Source organism: Salvelinus alpinus, chromosome 1, assembly GCF_045679555.1.
Source record: "Salvelinus alpinus chromosome 1, SLU_Salpinus.1, whole genome shotgun sequence".
Classification (NCBI taxonomy): Eukaryota; Metazoa; Chordata; class Actinopteri; order Salmoniformes; family Salmonidae; genus Salvelinus; species Salvelinus alpinus.
The window spans coordinates 21305438-21321837 of record NC_092086.1 but is presented as its reverse complement, the minus strand read 5'-3'; the positions used below and the strand labels follow the sequence as shown (position 1 = coordinate 21321837).

At 42.5% G+C, this 16400-nt stretch overlaps 1 protein-coding gene across 1 annotated transcript; it reads right to left on the bottom strand.

The window, feature by feature from the left end:
* Positions 1-5062: 5062 nt before the first annotated feature.
* On the bottom strand, positions 5063-15626 carry LOC139578001 (5-hydroxytryptamine receptor 3A-like). Its single transcript, XM_071405159.1, has 9 exons — positions 15343-15626; positions 13240-13481; positions 13085-13129; positions 12698-12804; positions 12304-12473; positions 11136-11257; positions 9383-9593; positions 6501-6650; positions 5063-5650 (listed from the first exon to the last, which is right to left on the bottom strand). The coding sequence occupies exons 1-9, from the start codon at positions 15431-15433 to the stop codon at positions 5388-5390; spliced, it is 1401 nt and encodes a 466-aa protein (XP_071261260.1). The 5' UTR covers positions 15434-15626; the 3' UTR covers positions 5063-5387.
* Positions 15627-16400: the final 774 nt, after the last annotated feature.

Genomic DNA, 16400 nt, shown 5'->3' with positions numbered 1-16400 from the left:
CAATAACCACCGCATTTAGAAGGATAGCTACTGACTAAAATGTAGCTAGACTCAGGAGCTCGTTGCCACAGGCTACATTTTTTATTTATTTTTTTATTTATTTTATTTCACCTTTATTTAACCAGGTAGGCTAGTTGAGAACAAGTTCTCATTTGCAACTGCGACCTGGCCAAGATAAAGCATAGCAGTGTGAACAGACAACACAGAGTTACACATGGAGTAAACAATAAACAAGTCAATAACATGGTAGAAAAAAAAGAGAATCTATATACAATGTGTGCAAAAGGCATGAGGTAGGCAATAAATCGAATAATTACAATTTAGCAGATTAACACTGGAGTGATAAATCATCAGATGATCATGTGCAAGAAGAGATACTGGTGTGCAAAAGAGCAGAAAAGTAAATCAATAAAAGCAGTATGGGGGGTGAGGTAGGTAAATTGGGTGGGTAGTTTACAGATGGACTATGTACAGCTGCAGCGATCGGTTAGCTGCTCGGATAGCAGATTTTTAAAGTTGTTGAGGGAGATAAAAGTCTCCAACTTCAGAGATTTTTGCAATTCGTTCCAGTCGCAGGCAGCAGAGAACTGGAAGGAAAGGCGTCCAAATGAGGTTTTGGCTTTAGGGATGATCAGTGAGATACACCTGCTGGAGCGTGTGTTGCGGGTGGGTGTAGCCATCGTGACCAGTGAACTGAGATAAGGCGGCACTTTACCTAGCATAGCCTTGTAGATGACCTGGAGCCAGTGGGTCTGACGACGAACATGTAGCGAGGGCCAGCCGACTAGGGCATACAGGTCGCAGTGGTGGGTCGTATAAGGTGCTTTAGTAACAAAACGAATGGCACTGTGATAAACTGCATCCAGTTTGCTGAGTAGAGTATTGGAAGCTATTTTGTAGATGACATCGCCGAAGTCGAGGATCGGTAGGATAGTCAGTTTTACTAGGGTAAGTTTGGCGGCGTGAGTGAAGGAGGCTTTGTTGCGGAATAGAAAGCCGATTCTTGCTTTGATTTTGGATTGGAGATGTTTGATATGAGTCTGGAAGGAGAGTTTGCAGTCTAGCCAGACACCTAGGTACTTATAGATGTCCACATATTCTAGGTCGGAACCGTCCAGGGTGGTGATGCTAGTCGGGCGTGCGGGTGCAGGCAGCGAACGGTTGAAAAGCATGCATTTGGTTTTACTAGCGTTTAAGAGCAGTTGGAGGCCACGGAAGGAGTGTTGTATGGCATTGAAGCTCGTTTGGAGGTTAGATAGCACAGTGTCCAAGGAAGGGCCGGAAGTATATAGAATGGTGTCGTCTGCGTAGAGGTGGATCAGGGAATCGCCCGCAGCAAGAGCAACATCATTGATGTATACAGAGAAAAGAGTCGGCCCGAGAATTGAACCCTGTGGTACCCCCATAGAGACTGCCAGAGGACCGGACAACATGCCCTCCGATTTGACACACTGAACTCTGTCTGCAAAGTAGTTGGTGAACCAGGCAAGGCAGTCATTAGAAAAACCGAGGCTACTGAGTCTGCCGATAAGAATATGGTGATTGACAGAGTCGAAAGCCTTGGCCAGGTCGATGAAGACGGCTGCACAGTAATTTCTTTTATCGATGGCGGTTATGATATCGTTTAGTACCTTGAGCGTGGCTGAGGTGCACCCATGACCGGCTCGGAAACCGGATTGCACAGCGGAGAAGGTACGGTGGGATTCGAGATGGTCAGTGATCTGTTTGTTGACTTGGCTTTCGAAGACCTTAGATAGGCAGGGCAGGATGGATATAGGTCTGTAACAGTTTGGGTCCAGGGTGTCTCCCCCTTTGAAGAGGGGGATGACCGCGGCAGCTTTCCAATCCTTGGGAATCTCAGATGTTACGAAGGAGAGGTTGAACAGGCTGGTGATAGGGGGTGCGACAATGGCGGCGGACAGTTTCAGAAATAGGGGGTCCAGATTGTCAAGCCCAGCTGATTTGTATGGGTCCAGGTTTTCCAGCTCTTTCAGAACATCTGCTATCTGGATTTGGGTAAAGGAGAAGCTGGGGAGGCTTGGGCGAGTAGCAGCGGGGGGGGCGGGGCTGTTGGCCAAGGTTGGAGTCGCCAGGAGGAAGGCATGGCCAGCCATTGAGAAATGCTTGTTGAAGTCTTCGATTATCATGGATTTATTGGTGGTGACCGTGTTACCTAGCCTCAGTGCAGTGGGCAGCTGGGAGGAGGTGCTCTTGTTCTCCATGGACTTTACAGTATCCCAGAACTTTTTGGAGTTAGAGCTACAGGATGCAAATTTCTGCTTGAAAAAGCTGGCCTTTGCTTTCCTGACTGACTGCGTGTATTGGTTCCTGACTTCCCTGAACAGTTGCATATCGCGGGGGCTCTTCGATGCTATTGCAGTTCGCCACAGGATGTTTTTGTGCTGGTCGAGGGCAGTCAGGTCTGGAGTGAACCAAGGGCTATATCTGTTCTTGGTTCTGCATTTTTTGAACGGAGCATGCTTGTCTAATATGGTGAGGAAGTAACATTTAAAGAATGACCAGGCATCCTCAACTGACGGGATGAGGTCAATATCCTTCCAGGGTACCCGGGCCAGGTCGATTAGAAAGGCCTGCTCGCAGAAGTGTTTTAGGGAGCGTTTGACAGTGATGAGGGGTGGTCGTTTGACCGCGGACCCGTGGCGGATACAGGCAATGAGGCAGTGATCGCTGAGATCTTGATTGAAGACAGCAGAGGTGTATTTGGAAGGCAGGTTGGTCAGGATAATGTCTATTAGGGTGCCCATGTTTACGGATTTAGGGTTGTACCTGGTGGGTTCCTTGATGATTTGTGTGAGATTGAGGGCATCAAGCTTGGATTGTAGGACTGCCGGGGTGTTAAGCATATCCCAGTTTAGGTCACCTAACAGAACAAACTCTGAAGCTAGATGGGGAGCGATCAATTCACAGATGGTGTCCAGGGCACAGCTGGGAGCTGAGGGGGGTCGGTAGCAGGCGGCAACAGTGAGAGACTTATTTCTGGAGAGATTAATTTTTAAAATTAGAAGTTCGAACTGTTTGGGCATAGACCTGGAAAGTATGACAGAACTTTGCAGGCTATCTCTGCAGTAGATTGCAACTCCTCCCCCTTTGGCAGTTCTATCTTGACGGAAAGTGTTATAGTTGGGTATGGAAATCTCAGAATTTTTGGTGGCCTTCCTAAGCCAGGATTCGGACACGGCAAGGACATCAGGGTTGGCAGAGTGTGCTAAAGCGGTGAGTAAGGCAAACTTAGGGAGGAGGCTTCTGATGTTGACATGCATGAGGCCAAGGCTTTTTCGATCACAGAAGTCAACAAATGAGGGTGACTGGGGACATGCAGGGCCTGGGTTTACCTCCACATCACCCGAGGAACAGAGGAGTAGTAGGATGAGGGTGCGGCTAAAGGCTATCAAAACTGGTCGCCTAGAGCGTTGGGGACAAAGAATAAAAGGAGCAGATTTATGGGCGTGGTAGAATAGATTCTGGGCATAATGTGCAGACAGGGGTATGGTGGGGCGTGGGTACAGCGGAGGCAAGCCCAGGCACTGGGTGATGATAAGAGAGGTTGTATCTCTGGACATGCTGGTCTCAATGGGTGAGGTCACCGCATGTGTGGGGGGTGGGACCAAGGAGGTATCAGAGGTACGGAGAGTGGAACTACAGGGTCCATTGCAAACCAAAACAATGATAATGATAACTAGCCTGAACAACAGTATGCAAGGCATATTGATATTTGAGAGAGACATACAATAAGGCATAAAGTGATTGCAGGTCTTGATTGGGAGAGCTAGCTAAAACAACAGGTAAGATAACAGCAGCAATAACAGGGTGCTAGTCTAACACAGCAACAACAGGTAAAAATGGCGACGACTAGGCAGAGAGGGTCGGATTAACTACACACAGATCCTGAGTTAAAGCACAGAGCCGACAGATAAAACACAAATAAACAGAATGGAGTACCGTGAATTAATGGACAGTCAAGCATGCATCAGCTATGTAGCCAAGTGATCATAGTGTCCAGGGGGCAGCCGTAGATGGAGCAGGGAGGCCTCCACTAAGCTAGCACGCGGCGTTTAAAGTTAGTAGCCCGGGGGGTGGTCTGCTCAGACGGAGGGGGTCTGCTCAGACGTGGTCGTGTCGACAGAGAATCCAAGCCAGATGGCGATGGCGAAAGAGAGGTTGTGAATTGTAGAATTGTGTTTGCTAACTGGTGCTAGCTTCGTGGCAGTGGCGCTAGCTGCGCTAGCCGCAAGCTAGCTGTGAGGATCAGAAGCAGTGGCTCAGGGATTACGGCAGGAATCCGGCGTTGTTGTCGAGAGACAGTCCGATGCTGGTAAATTGGTGAGTAATATCCAGGCTAATAACAGGGCTGGTGTCTGTGCAGAAGGTAGAAGCTACTAGCAGCGGCAAAAAAAAATGGCTAAATTAGCTTGTAGCTGGTATTGTAGCCCAAGAATTCGCTGGTAGACCTCTTCAGCTAGCCGGCAGATGGGCCTAGCTCGAGGCTAGCTCAAGGCTAACTGGTGCTTGCTTCGGGACAGAGGTGTTAGCCAGTAGTAGCCACTCGGTTGCAGCTAGCTAGCTGTGATGATACGGTGTAATTGTCCAGAGCTTGCGTCAGGAATCCGGTGATGTGGTAGAGAAAAAGCAGTCCTATATGCTCTGGGTTGATATCGCGCTTGCAGACTGGCAGGTATTGGCCCGGTATTGAAGCTGGCTGTGTCCGAGTTGAGGGTGAAGACCGCAGCAGTGGCTAACTGACTACTAGCTAGCTAGTTATCTGGCTAGCTTCTGATTGGGGTTACGGTTCTAAAGTATAAAAAAAATAGCAGGTCCGTACCACATTGGGTGAGGCGGAGTGTAGGAATGTATATTCAGTTCCTAGATGGAAAGTGAAATTAAAATATATACGAAATGTATACGAAAAATACGAAGACTATTTACACAGGACAGGACAAAACAAAGACACGTCCGACTGCTACGCCACACTTGGATTGGACATTGGACATTGGACATTAGCAAACTGGTTAGACATGTTTACACCACGGGCAACAATAACTGACAACTAATTTGTGTTCAGACATATGTTCAACGCATCATTAGTTTATCCAATGAACACCCCACTTAGGCTCATTACATCAGTCTTGAATGTTTTTTGAGAAGAAAATTGTTTCTGTATTCATTATGGCTGCACTGTACCTCCTGTGTCATCCTTTGAAACCTGTTCATTGCTGCTTGCAGCTATATTTAGTCCTATTTGCTAAATGTATTATTCCACATATGACTGGCTAGTTTTAAACATATTGAAATAAATATTGTTAAATCTCTACTGAAGAATACACACTTTATATTTATTTAAATATCATTGTTAAAAGCAAATAAAGAATTTAATGCCAGAATTCTAAATGGTCGATCTCACATCGAGAACCAAAGGAGAAATATAAAATGACAACTGCGTAAACAATGAGGACGGTGAGATAGATACAGAAACAGATCAAGTCCACTTTGTTGGCAAAGCGATGGCGTCTTGCTTTTTTCTGGTCTTTTGCAGCCATTTTGTTGAGAAACTTCACCACCTTCTGGAGGGGTGTATTCATCTTCTCTTCCTCTGAGGCTTTCAGTTTGATGACAGTAATATCAGACTTGGATTCTAGACAAAGTAAATGACAGGAAAAAGGGATAACATATGATTAACATAACATTATTCTTTTTGTGGACTTGCGAGAAATATGTTGGGGAAGACATCAACTGCATACTTTAACTGCAGCTAGAGAGTAAGAATGGTTGTGCATTAACAAAATACCTCGACTTGTTTATGGTGATGATTACATTTTTTTAACCCTAAAAGTGCCAACAGGTGTCATATTTGACCACAAATTGGAAATGATGGCAAACAAATAAACTCTCAAACAGTAACACTGTCAGTAAATGGTTTAAGTAAATGGTTTAAATTCCCCCTATAAGCATATATTTTAATGGGGTACCCCCTTAATGTAGACGGGCTGCAATAAAGTCATGACATCATGGTCAGGTTATTAATGGTTGCATAAAGACTAGGACTGTCAAACAATTAACTGGGGGGGGGGGGAATACATTCCAAAGTGAGCTGTAATTTTATGATTTTTCATACAAAGAAACATTGAAAAAATATTGACGTCTTGATTCTGTCTAATGTAACAGTTAGTCAAATTAGGTCAATTGAGAAAGGACATATTATTTCATCTCAATGTCAACTTGTTTTTACATGGTATTGTACATTTTTGTGGTATAGATTATATATTTTGGATGTTCTCAGTATATTCAACACTTTCAGACAATGCGATTTAATAGTAAATAAATAAAATATTGTGCACTAAAATTATAAAAAACGTTAACTTGAGTTAACTGATTAACTCTGATAGCCCTAATAAGGGGGTTTGTTAACATCTTCTTTGGCAACTAGAAAAATATATATTTTGCTCTGTGGGAAACTGAGATGACAGAAGAATGAAAAGGTTTACCCTCTTCATTGTCTGTGTCTTTAAGCAGTGAGTCTTTGGACTTGGAGAGGCTGCAGGGCCGGAGAGTGCCACACTTAGCCAGACGTGTGAGCACCATAGACTGCAACGTGCTCAACACCAGGATGACCAAACAGAAACAGAAGTGCTTTCCTATGGAGAACAACGAGAGAGAGAGAGAGAGATGTGTGAGTGTTATATGGTGGCAGAGAGGTACTGTATACATGAAACCGACATCGGTGTGCTGCTAACAGTATAGCTTCCTTTACTGTCCCTGTAACAAACCGGGCTGGAAATAGTGAAAGTCTGCTCGCAAACACACATCAGCCGTCCTCCTTGACAACGTACCAAACAATTGAGCGATAGAAAAATATCAAATTTGATAGCTCCCTCGGCAACATTTCAAGTTAGCTGTGGAGTGAGCTTTCTGCACATTCTGAAAGGGCGGCTGAACTTCCTGATTTGGCCTCGTTTTAGATTTGTCTCATGAAGAAATGCTAGCGGTCATGACTGAAGCCAAACAAAAGTTGTCTTTGGGTTGTGGTTTGATGTGGGTGTTTCTTGGGTGTGTCTTTGCCATTCAATAACAAAACAGGGAAGTAACGTTAGTGTAGTGACAGAAAGCTAGCTTTGCTATGGAGAGAAGTTTTTAAGTTGAGGACTTCACCCCACCTGAGTGACTCGCCATCTCAAGATGGTCATCTAATTCAGATCTGTGTGTAGGCTAAAGTAGAAAAGAAGAGGCGAATAGATACTCTTATTGAACATATGTTTAGCCAAACTGGGGGGAGCTGGCTAGCCTTAGGCTTAGGCTAGCATATATTTCTCTGTCAAATCAAAAGTATGCTAAGATGGCAAGAACTGGAATGTTTCATGTGATACTCGTTCTACAAAACCTTGCTGCGAAAGTACCTTGCAACTTAGTTTCAAAGTTTTATCACGTGATGTAAATACATGTTACCGTGGAAACAATATCAACTACTGCGAGTTGAATGCCTGCGGTCTTCAGTCAGCTCAGCTAGCCTGCAACACATTGTGTTTTGTGACAAAACTGCACATTTTAGAGTGGCCTTTTATTGTCCCCAGCACAAGGTGCACCTGTGGAATTATGTTGTTTAATCAGCTTCTTTATATGCCACACCTGTCAGGTGGATGGATTATCTTGGCAAAGGAGAAATGCTCACTAACAGGGATGTAAACAAATGTGTGCATACAATTTGAGAGAAATAAGCTTTGTGTGTATGGAACATTTCTGGGATCTTTTATTTCAGCTCATGAATCATGGGACCAACACTTTACATGTTGCGTTTTATATTTTTGTTCAGTATTTAACATCACAGGTTGTACTGTGCATGTCTGGCAGTGCGTTTATGAACTTGACATGACGTCATTAGATACTGTAGATATCAGCATATCGCCACATCTACCCCTGAAGCAAGATGGCTGATCCCATAATGGTCTGAGACGAGCCACCCGGACAGCTGATGAAACTGTGGGTTTGCACAACCGAAGAATTTCTGCACAAGCTGTCAGAAACAGTCTCAGGGAAGCTCATCTGCCTGCTCGTTGTCTTTACCAGTGTCTTAACCTGACCGACTTCATAGGGCAAATCCTATACCTTCGATGGCCACTGGCACGCTGGAGAAGTGTGCTCTTCATGGATTAATCCTGGTTTCAGCTGTACCGGGCAGATGGCAGACAGCGTTGGCGTTGTGTGGGTGAGCGGTTTGCAACGTTGTGAACAGAGTGCCCCATGGTGGAGGTGGGGTTATGGTATAGGCAGTCATAAGCTACGGACAACAAACACAATTGCATTTTATCGATGGTAATTTGAAATTAGAGTTACCGTGACGAGATCCTGAGGCCCATTGTCGTGCCATTCATCCGCCGCCATCACCATGTTTCAGAATGATAATGCACTGCCCCATGTTGCAAGAATCTGTACTCAATTCCTGGAAGCTGAACATTTCCCAGTTCTTCCATGGCCTGCATACTCACCATTCTCACTCTGGATCAACGTGTGTTCCAACAGCATGTTCCAGTTCCAGCCAATATCCAGCAACTTTGCACAACCATTGAAGAGGAGTGGGAAAACATACCACCCTGCATACCACTGCTGGCTTGCTTCTGAAGCTAAGCAGGGTTGGTCCTGGTCAGTTCCTGGATGGGAGACCAGATGCTGCTGGAAGTGGTGTTGGAGGGCCACTCTTTCCTCTGGTCTAAAAAAATATCCCAATGCCCCAGGACACTGCCCTGTGTAGGGTGCCGTCTTTCGGATGGGACGTTAAACGGGTGTCCTGACTCTCTGAGGTCATTAAAGATCCCATGGCACTTATCGTAAGAGTAGGGGTGTTAACCCCGGTGTCCTGGCTAAATTCCCAATCTGGCCCTCAACCATCACGGTCACCTAATAATCCCCAGTTTACAATTGGCTCATTCATCCCCCTCCTCTCCCCTGTAACTATTCCCCAGGTCGTTGCTGCAAATGAGAATGTGTTCTCAGTCAACTTACCTGGTAAAATAAAGGATAAATAAATAATAATAATAATAAAACAAACTTGCCCAGTCTTCCACAAACAACACGGTGCCACCTGGGCAAAAGGCGGCATGAATTGATGACATGATTGGAATCCAAACCCAACCTTAACTTACGCTGTGACACACTTAGGTACCAAACTCAGTTTTGGAAGAGGCTGATTTTATGACAAAATGTTTCCTTTTTACACTTTGTAGTCAATTTCTACAATACAATAAATGTTTCTGACTGGCCGTTTACAAAAGGAATTATTTGTGTTTTGGCGCAGTCGCTCTATAACTCCGATACATACACACCGTTTATAACAAAATGTTGTTTCATTCTGGTGCATTACACACAGGACACTCACGGATGATGGGGCTGCACTGGCCTCCTCCGGGCAGTAGGTCCTTGAGGATGTTGAGGAACATGATGAAGCTGAGAACCAGTTTAACCTTGAAGGGGATGCGCTTGCTCTCTCCCAGCGGCAGGGCGAAGCTGCCCACATCAGCCAAGATGATCAGTATACTGGGCAGGACCAGGGACAGAAATGGGTTTTCGGACCGCATTTTCAGCGACACCTGTGAAGACAGACAGGTAAGCCGGCTAAGGCGTATTGGTGTCTCTGGGGGTCTTTGGCCTGGTTTGCTAACTACCTCAGAGTGCAGTGTTTAAAGTCAGAGAATCTGCGGTCTCAGCTACTGCCTGTCACCAAGGGAGTACCCCAAGTCTCAATCCTAGGCCCCACGCTCTTCTCAATTTACATCAACAACATAGCCCAGGCAGTAGGAAGCTCTCTCATCCATTTATATGCAGATTGATAGTCTTATACTCAGCTGGCCCCTCCCCGGAGTTTGTGTTAAATGCTCTACAACAAAGCTTTCTTAGTGTCCAGCCAGCTTTCTCTACCCTTAACCTTGTTCTGAACACCTCCAAAACAAAGGTCATGTGGTTTGGTAAGAAGAATGCCCCTCTCCCCACAGGTGTGATTACTACCTCTGAGGGGTTAGAGCTTTAGGTAGTCACCTCATACAAGTACTTGGGAGTATGGCTAGACGGTACACTGTCCTTCTCTCAGCACATATCAAAGCTGCAGGCTAAAGTTAAATCTAGACTTGGTTTCTTCTATCCTCCTTCACCCCAGCTGCCAAACTAACCCCTGATCCAGATGACCAACCTACCCATGCTAGATTACGGAGACATAATTTATAGATCGGCAGGTAAGGGTGCTCTCGAGTGGCTAGATGTTCTTTACCATTCGGCCATCAGATTTGCCATCAATGCTCCTTATAGGACACATCACTGCACTCTACTCTCCTCTGTAAACTGGTCATCTCTGTATACCCGTCGCAAGACCCACTGGTTGATGCTTATTTATAAAAACCCTCTTAGGCCTCAAACCCCCTATCTGAAATATCTACTGCAGCCCTCCTCCTCCACATACAATACCCGTTCTGCCAGTCACATTCTGTTAAAGGTCCCCAAACCACACACATCCCTGGGTCGCTCGTCTTTTCAGTTCCCTGCAGCTAGTGACTGGAACGAGCTGCAACAATCACTCAAACTGGACAGTTTTATCTCAATCTCTTCATTCAAAGACTCAATCATGGACACTCTTACTGACAGTTGTGGCTGCTTTGCGTGATGTATTGTTGTCTGTACCTTCTTGCTCTTTGTGCCGTTATCTGTGCCCAATAATGTTTGTACCATGTTTTGTGTTGCTACCATGTTGTGTTGCTAGCATGTTGTTGTCATGTTGTGTTGCTACCATGCTGTGTTGTCATGTGTTGCTGGCTTGCTATGTTTTTGTCTTAGGTCTCTCTATATGTAGTGTTGTGTTATTTATTTTATCCCAGGCCCCCGTCCACGCAGGAGGCCTTTTTCCTTTTGGAAGGCCGTCATTGTAAATAATTTTAGAATTTGTTCTAAACTGACTTGCCTAGTTAAATAAAGGTTAAATTAAAAAATTTAAAAGCCAGGCAGAAATTCTTTGTTTTTGAGTAAGTGTATTGTCTTTGAGTGTAATTGTTTAAGCATTGCCCATAAAAATAGGAAGAATAAGGTATCTTTACATGTCCCACATAAAAGAAATACAACTGAAATCACCCGGAGCACTCACTAACCCATAGATAGTTGCGATCATCTCTGCCTCCTTTAGCGTTGAGTTCCACTGCCTCGGTTAGCCAGTCCCCGCGGTTTGCGTTAGTTGTGCTCACATTCCCAAAGTTCAGGAACATGCCACATCCTGGAAAAGCAGATATTTGATACTAGTTCACTCACTCAAAGATCATAACATAGCTTATAACAAAAAAATATTTGTTTCTATCAATAGGCATTGTGGGTGTAACGATTCACACAATGTTTACTTTCGTTCATTCTTTGATTTTAGGCTCTTTGTTCGGTTTTATCTTAGTTCTCAGGAGGGGATGGAAAAACTACCACACAAATTTAAAATATTTTATAAAATTGACATTTTGACAATTGCATGATTTCCCCTTTCACTCGCATAGATTTTTTGTTAGCGGTGGCTAAAGTTAGCTGAAGTTTGTAGTGGCTGTTCAGAGAAAACCGAACCATGGATTACAGTTTCTCCTTGCCCATACTACTTTTAGGATGAGGAACCATCTAACATCAAGTTGTAAAATCCTGAACTTCCTCTTTGAGGCTAGGCGAAGGCTTACCATTTACCCACGCATTTGTCTATTTCACGCTACAGACCTAGGCTATACAACGAATTAGAGCTTGCATTTGTTATGTTGTTAATATAATTCTTATTTGTTCTTAACTTATGAATTAACATTATTTAATTTGGGAGATAACTTTAGTTAAAGATGGAATCTTTAGTAGGGGACAACAAAAAAGTTTAAGGTCTTTGATAGACGGATGCGGAATTTGTTACAGGAAATAATCATTGCCATCTGAGGTTAGCATATGGCTAAATCTGCCAGGTTGTCATGGGAACAGTTAACATGCAGCCTTTGATCACATGCAACTACATCAACAATTTTAATTGTCTGATGCTAAAACTTCAACAACAACAAAAAGTACTTTTTCTAATGTTCTTAAGTATGGCTCCACTGTGTCCAGCCGACTAACAAGCACCAAAAGAAATGCTAGACAGTCAGGGAGCACAGAAAATTCCAAAGACGACAAATAAACTGAATTGCATTATATACTAAATTGCATTAGGCTATACAAACAAAACAATTTTTTTGGTTTGTTGTTTTTGGTAAATAATTGTGTGCAAGAGCCATTTAGCAGACAAAATAAGGTTTGAAATGATGCACTTACCACTAATTGCCCACACATTAAGGGCGATGGCACAGAAATCTGAAGCGAAGGGGTAGTTGTACAGATTGACCTCACAGCCCACCACAGTGTTCATGATGACCATGTGCTCTATAGTCCCGTTGCTGTGCACCAGCAAATCCTTGTTGCCGTGCTTCATCATTGTTTGCACTCTTTAGACATGAGAAGTTGAGAACAGACTGAGGATTGATCTACTAAAACTGTCACACCTAAACATTTGGCCACTTAAAACATATTAGTACTGTCTCTAATTCTGTCCATGTTTCACTCGCTATTTAGAAGATTACACATACATTGACTGTAATGTTATAAAATCTAAATGAAAAATGATAATTAAACATAACAGGCTATTGTATTCTGTTGTAAGTGGACTCACCCATTAGTCACATGGAGTTCAGGAGTCCAGATTTTGCTGACAGGCAGGACAACCATATCATGATGATAGACTGATGTGTCCCACGATAAGTCAGGGTCTTCCCAAGACTGTAGTTTAGAATCAGAATAAGTAGTATTACAAAATGTCACCCTGGAAGTTTTGTGCCTACACTCTTAGAAAAAGGGTTCCAAAAGGGTTCTTCGGCTGTCCCCATTAGGAAAACACTTTTTGGTTCCAGGTCAAACCCTCTGTGGAAAGGGTTCTACATTGAACCCAAAAGGGTTCTACCTGGAATCAAATAGGGTTCTTCAAAAGGTTCTCCTATGAAGACAGCCAGAGAACCATTTTAGGTTATAGCACCTTTTTTCCCCCTAAGAGTGTACTTACCAGCGGGACTTCCAGACGACTCTCGAAGCGGAGGTTTTTTGTGTCCTATTAGGAAGAGAATAATTCATCACATAACGATAGAAATGTCAATATGTTATCTCTGAAACTCACCACATTGTACATAACTCAATTAAAAGGAACGGAGAGGGACTTACGACAGACAGAGTTTCGTACACTATTGACGGCACACGGATAATTAAGATGCACCGTGGAGACTGTGGCGGACTCCGAGCTTCTTTCGCAATCAGCATGCTGGCCAGACATCGACGGGTCGTACAGGATGGTGTGGTTGCACTGGATGAAGTGGCTGTGTTGGATGGTTGGTTTGCACTCGCTGTATTAGATAGTGTTTGGATAGTAGTAATTGCTACGTTGGATAGAGTGCCTGATGCAGATACTGTGGAACCAGAGATGGGTATTTCATTTCAGAATATAATATTGGATTTATATAGCGCTTTTCTAGGAACCAAAGAGGCGTTCCAATAGTTCAACACAGTACAATAAATGACTTACACAGTCCAAATGAAATGGGATAAGGTTGTTGCACGTCTTCAAAGTAGTGAGTCACTGTGAAAAGTGATCATGCTCTCTATATGTTGCACTGTATCTAAACCTGATACTCTTATCACTAGTCCATTATCAGTTATGTTCTGAGAACAACATGTTTTTTAGAGCTTGGTAAGTGCGTGATTGTCCTATGGTTGTTTTGCATACAATCTTCCCACAACTTTTCTGGGATTGGTGCAGGATAGTTTCTTGGCTTTGGAACGTTCTAAGAAATTAAAAAATAAAATAAAAAATTAATTGTTGTAACGTTCAGAGAATGTTTGAAGATTGTTATCTAAAAACATATAGATTTCGTTCCCAGCATCAACAAAACTATCCTCTACCTTGTAAAGTGTGTTCAGGTGTGTTGGTCGCACCCACTAATTGGCCACACCTGATCTTAATGAGTGCTTGTTACCTTTGAAATGAGTAAAAAAGATGTGCATCCTCATCCCAAGAATAATTTATTTTAGTTTTTGTCTATTTTCAAAGGAGAAAGGTAAGAACATTAACAACTTCATAGTTCATAACAATATAGAAGATAATTAAACGTATTTTACAAGAAGCAATATTACTCCCTAAAAATAGAACCCTATGGAACAATCCTTGGATAGCTTTTCAGAATTCACCGATAAATTGGTCCATATGGAAATCTAAAGGAATGGAAACCATCAAATGACTTGGTAACAGGAAATATATTTATTTCCATGACAGAATTTAAATGCAATTTTGGACTGACCAATGTAGATATTTTCAAATACATGCAACTTAAAAGTTACATATCACGAAATTTAGATTTGAAATCTTTCGGACATCAGAACAACCCTGAGGGAATCTATATGAGTCAGAAAATGATGTTCATATGATATAAGATATACAAAACCTTGGAGAGAGCCTATCCAACTGGCAATCTCTTAAAATATATAAACTATTGGAACCTAGGCTTAAAAAGAACTGATGTTGGCACAAAATGGAGGGAATGGAGCTTAACTAACAAAATTACAGTTAATGAAAATGTATGCTTAATCCAGTATAAACTAACGTATAGAATTTATTATACAAGAAAAAAAAATCACAAATTCAGTCATGTCTTAAGTGTAAAACTAACAATGACTCAATAATCCATGCTTTCTGGGAATGTTATAAAGTCCAAAAGTTATGGACGGAGCTAGAACGTTGGCTGTCAGAAGCATTACAATGTAAACTTACTTTTAATCTGTCTGTCTGCATATATTATTACATATATTCGATGTTATAATAAAAAAGAACTCCCAGGAAAACGTTCAAGGAACCAGAGTAAAACGTTATCAGAACCTTCCTGCAACCTAAAAATATATATTCTCAGAACAGACATTTTCACTTCTGCTCTCAGAATGTTTAAAAAACATTCAGTTTTACCAGTCAGGAAACGTATGGCTGCGTTCCCACAACCAATGTAAAACCAAAAACATACGTTCCCACACCTTCCAAGGAAAGAAATGTGCTAGCTGGGTTATATTTATTTAATTTCTCATTGTACATTTTTTTTCATGACTTTAATAATATCATCTGTTTGTGACAAGAAATAAAAATGAATATTGCAGTTTGCAATCGCATATAATTAAAAAAATTACACTGTTTACTTCATATCTGCTAATAGGAACAAAGATTACATTATTCTAGCGCAATTCGCGCCTGTTTTAAGAAGAGTAAAATGGAGCCCAATATCTTACCTGTTAGCAAGAATAGGGAGAAGAGACAACATTTCAGCACGCTGTGGTCCATGGGTCTCATCCCTGCACGTGCTCCTATCACAAAGCACATACTGTAGAGTCAGCGCACACAGTCTTAGTAGAAATTAAGATGAGTTTCCTCTAATGAAACTGTTAGAAGGACTGAAAACCTACCTTTTAGCTGCTTAGTGATCACCACTTGCCTTCTCCTGTCCTCTCTAGCCAATGCCATACCTGGGCTGACCCTTATAAAGGCTGCTCTGGAACTTTTGGTCGCCCCAGCCTTCCACAGCCACACCCACAAACTGTCTACATGTGAATATGATCCTCGATATTGTACACACTGTGCTTGGCCATAATCCCCAAATAATGAGTTTTTAAATGAACCTCCCAGGATTCATTTCACCAACTTGTGTAAACAACAACCACAACAGACAGGTAATTACTAATTACTGTGACTGGTCAGAAGCGGATATACTGTACCTCCACCTGCCTCTAAAACCTATAGTTGGCTATATGTTTCACTGGACCTCAATAGGACCGTAGGCTGTTATCATATTGTTGAGCATACAGACTTCATACAGACAATAATACAAAAGGGATTGAGTTGGTTTATTTGAAAAGGCATCATGCATGGGCACCAGACAGCATTGAGGTTTCAGTGGTACTGTTTTCTCTCTGGGTAATGGAGAAAGGTTGCTATCTCCTCACTAGTGGTTCATAAAGCAGCTTGTTTTGACAGCTGGTTGTGGACTAACAGTAACCTATAGCTTAACTGTTTAGTGTGAACATTTACTGCAGGATCCATTCAGAATCAGCAAATTATTTAAGGGTGAGTGTTTCGCAAAATATTGTTTGACCAAGACCGTGGTCTGAGACAATTAGAACTTGTGGATGTGTATGTACAGTACCAGTTAAAAGTTTGGACACACTCATTCAAGGGTTTTTCTTAATTTTGACTATTTTCTACATTGTAGAATACTAGTGAAGACATCAAAACTATGAAATAACACATATGGAATCATGTAGTAAACAAAATATTTAAACAAATCAAAATA

Coding starts and splice junctions, on each gene's coding strand:
- LOC139578001 (XM_071405159.1), bottom strand. CDS start 15,433: ATGTGCTTTGTGATAGGAGCACGTGCAGGGATGAGACCCATGGACCAC. Junction 11,258..12,303: donor TAATGTGTGGGCAATTAGTG/GTAAGTGCATCA, acceptor CTGCTTTTCCAG/GATGTGGCATGTTCCTGAAC. Junction 6,651..9,382: donor CCAGTGCAGCCCCATCATCC/GTGAGTGTCCTG, acceptor TGTTCTCCATAG/GAAAGCACTTCTGTTTCTGT.